This window comes from Papilio polytes, unplaced genomic scaffold (genome assembly GCF_000836215.1).
Source record: "Papilio polytes unplaced genomic scaffold, Ppol_1.0 DF823399.1, whole genome shotgun sequence".
Classification (NCBI taxonomy): domain Eukaryota; kingdom Metazoa; phylum Arthropoda; class Insecta; order Lepidoptera; family Papilionidae; genus Papilio; species Papilio polytes.
Genome location: NW_013525805.1, coordinates 3056355 through 3058860, shown reverse-complemented (window position 1 = coordinate 3058860; position 2506 = coordinate 3056355). Strand labels below are relative to the sequence as shown.

Here is a 2506-nt window from a genome sequence, read left to right as displayed (position 1 = left end):
GTGTTATGTTTTGTATGTACGTCAAATTCTTTGTAATCAGCTGTAGCCTGAGACCACACAAACTAGCGACTTTTAATCAGCCGATAGTATAGTTGGGCGAATCAGTATGAACATGGAGGTGCGTTTATTACCAATTTTATTTGATACGATTTAGTCTTGATAATCAAACCTGATCAAACTATTGGGCGATTAAAAGTCTTTAGTTTTCGAAGGCTCTAAAGGTCCGAGTTGTTTATGACCAGTATGGTCGATACATCGATTGGGCAACACAAACCATGTTTTTTAGTCTCTTAACAAATAGTATTATAAAAATACTTACCTTTAGGAATTAAAGACAGACTGATGCAGAGACACGCACTCAACACATAAGTGGTAATCAAAGTCCGCTTCCTACCAAATCTGTCCAACACAAGCAAACACACAAAGTTCGCTGGAATCTCAACGAACGCGACCAGCATAAAGTTCAAATACTTATTACCGGCTAACGACACTGAATTTATTGACAACCCGTAATACACAAATGTACAAGTAATCCATAAGAACGAACACACAAACACTCGTTTCCTAATAACACTAGATTTCAAAGCTTGGACGAATGAGGATTTATTTTCTACCTCTTTAGGCACTTCTTTACTCTTATTATCTTCTAACTCTGACAGTGGTGATAAAACATCATCAGTTATATCGATTTTATTCATTTTCATTGCTTTCTTTAGTATATCTACAGCTTCGTTGGTTCGACCTTTACTTAGTAACCATCTTACACTTTCGTTTAAAATCCATAGATACGTGAATCCGAGAAATGCTGGAGCGTATATGATTCGGATTAGCATCCTCCAGTCTTGCAGCCACCAGGACAGACCAGATAACGTCATAAGACCAAGAACGTAGACTGCGTTTATAAGAGTATTACCAAATACCCTTCCTTTTGGTCCAACAAGTTCCATGGCTTGAAAAAAAGCAATCGATATTTATAAATTAGGAGTATTAAAATTGCAAGATTTTTCTTAAAAATGAACGCTAAAATAGTTTCCCTAGAATAAATATTTTGATTAATTTTAATGAAAAAAATTTTTTGAGAAGGTACTTTTTGTAGATTTTCTTTTGAACTTTTTAATTAACTCCGAAATTAAAGTACTCCTATTAAGATTCAATAACAAACTGAAAACAATTAATTTCATAAAGAGAGTGGCGAAAATTTTTCGGCAACTTTAAGGACGACGGACCTGAATAAACACTAGCAATTACTTTGTCGCTGGGATAATGAATGGGGTCCCTTTGTTGTGCGACGTAATTAGAGAAAAGATTCGGGTCGCAGGAAACAGGTAAACCAAGCGCAGATTGGTTGGTCCTCTGTGTTTGACACCTACATTGATTGTAATTGTTCGCTTTCTGTAATGCTTTCAATATTACTGTAATTAATGTCAAATGCAACATCGTCTTATCGATCAATTTTTGAATTCAAAAAAAATCAAAAGATCTGATAAAAAAATTTAATAGGACAATAGCATTCAGGTTAACTCCATCTACAAATGCAAAAAAAGATTTTAAAAACAAATATAAACTTACCTAATACAAACGCAGTGCTATAAGCGCCTGCTCCTAAACCAGCTTCGAGAAATTCCAAGATTAACATCATTATGTAACTGGTTGAGAAAGATCTGATGAAACCGAATATGCCGTTCATCAAGCAAGCTATCGATAGAGCGATCTTTCTTCCATATCTATCAGATATAATCCCAGTCAACGGCAGTGATAGGAAAAGACCGGAATTATGAATCGTACCTATCAATGTTCTCTTCCAATTCTGACAACCGAGGTTAAACTAAAACAAACGAGTTAATCGGACATTACGAAATGAGTAATTAAAAAAAAACATACAGACGAATAGTACCTCCTTCTTTTGGGTAGTCGGTCAAAAATAGAGTTAAGGATAATATAATAAAAAGCAATAAGATTTGTGTCTAAAATCTCTGGCTTATATTATAGTAACAAAAAGATTTCAGTAAAGTCAAAGATAAGAAGTTTAATTTTTAGACTATAAGGACACCTAAAGTAATTTCCAATTATCATAACGTATTACTTATAAAAATCTCATTAAAACATAAATTAGAACAAATACAGAGCTTTAGATAACTAATGGTAATATCTTAATTGTTGCAACTTTATCTTGACAGTTAAAAATTGCGACACGGCGTAAAATATCATACCTCGGCCTACCAACCCACATTTCTCATGATAAGCTATCGCCACGCCTCTGGCACGGACCATCAGTCGTCTGGCACGCGTCACACGTGTGCACTCAACGGCGGGTGGGACAAGAATGACTCGGAGTGGAATAAAAATTTATTTTTACCCTCAATCTTTTTTAGCAAAAGGGGCATAGGAGGAGATCGCCTAATAATAAAATAAGGTTTTAACTTTTTAAAACTTTATAGCGTTATGTTTGCTGCGAATGCCTAGGAAATCGATGGTCAAAATTTTACAATGTGCGTTTCTAGTTTAT

At 34.8% G+C, this 2506-nt stretch overlaps 1 protein-coding gene across 1 annotated transcript in view; it reads right to left on the bottom strand.

The window, feature by feature from the left end:
- Positions 1 to 2057, bottom strand: part of LOC106104740 (organic cation transporter protein-like) — a 5888-nt gene extending 3831 nt beyond the window's left edge. The window contains exons 1-2 of the mRNA XM_013284871.1: positions 1570 to 2057; positions 320 to 949 (exon numbers count right to left, since the gene is read on the bottom strand). Coding sequence (XP_013140325.1) covers positions 320 to 949; positions 1570 to 1687 — 748 coding nt within the window. The 5' untranslated portion in view covers positions 1688 to 2057. The remainder of the gene's footprint in view (positions 1 to 319; positions 950 to 1569) is intronic.
- Between the last annotated feature and the right edge of the window lie 449 nt (positions 2058 to 2506).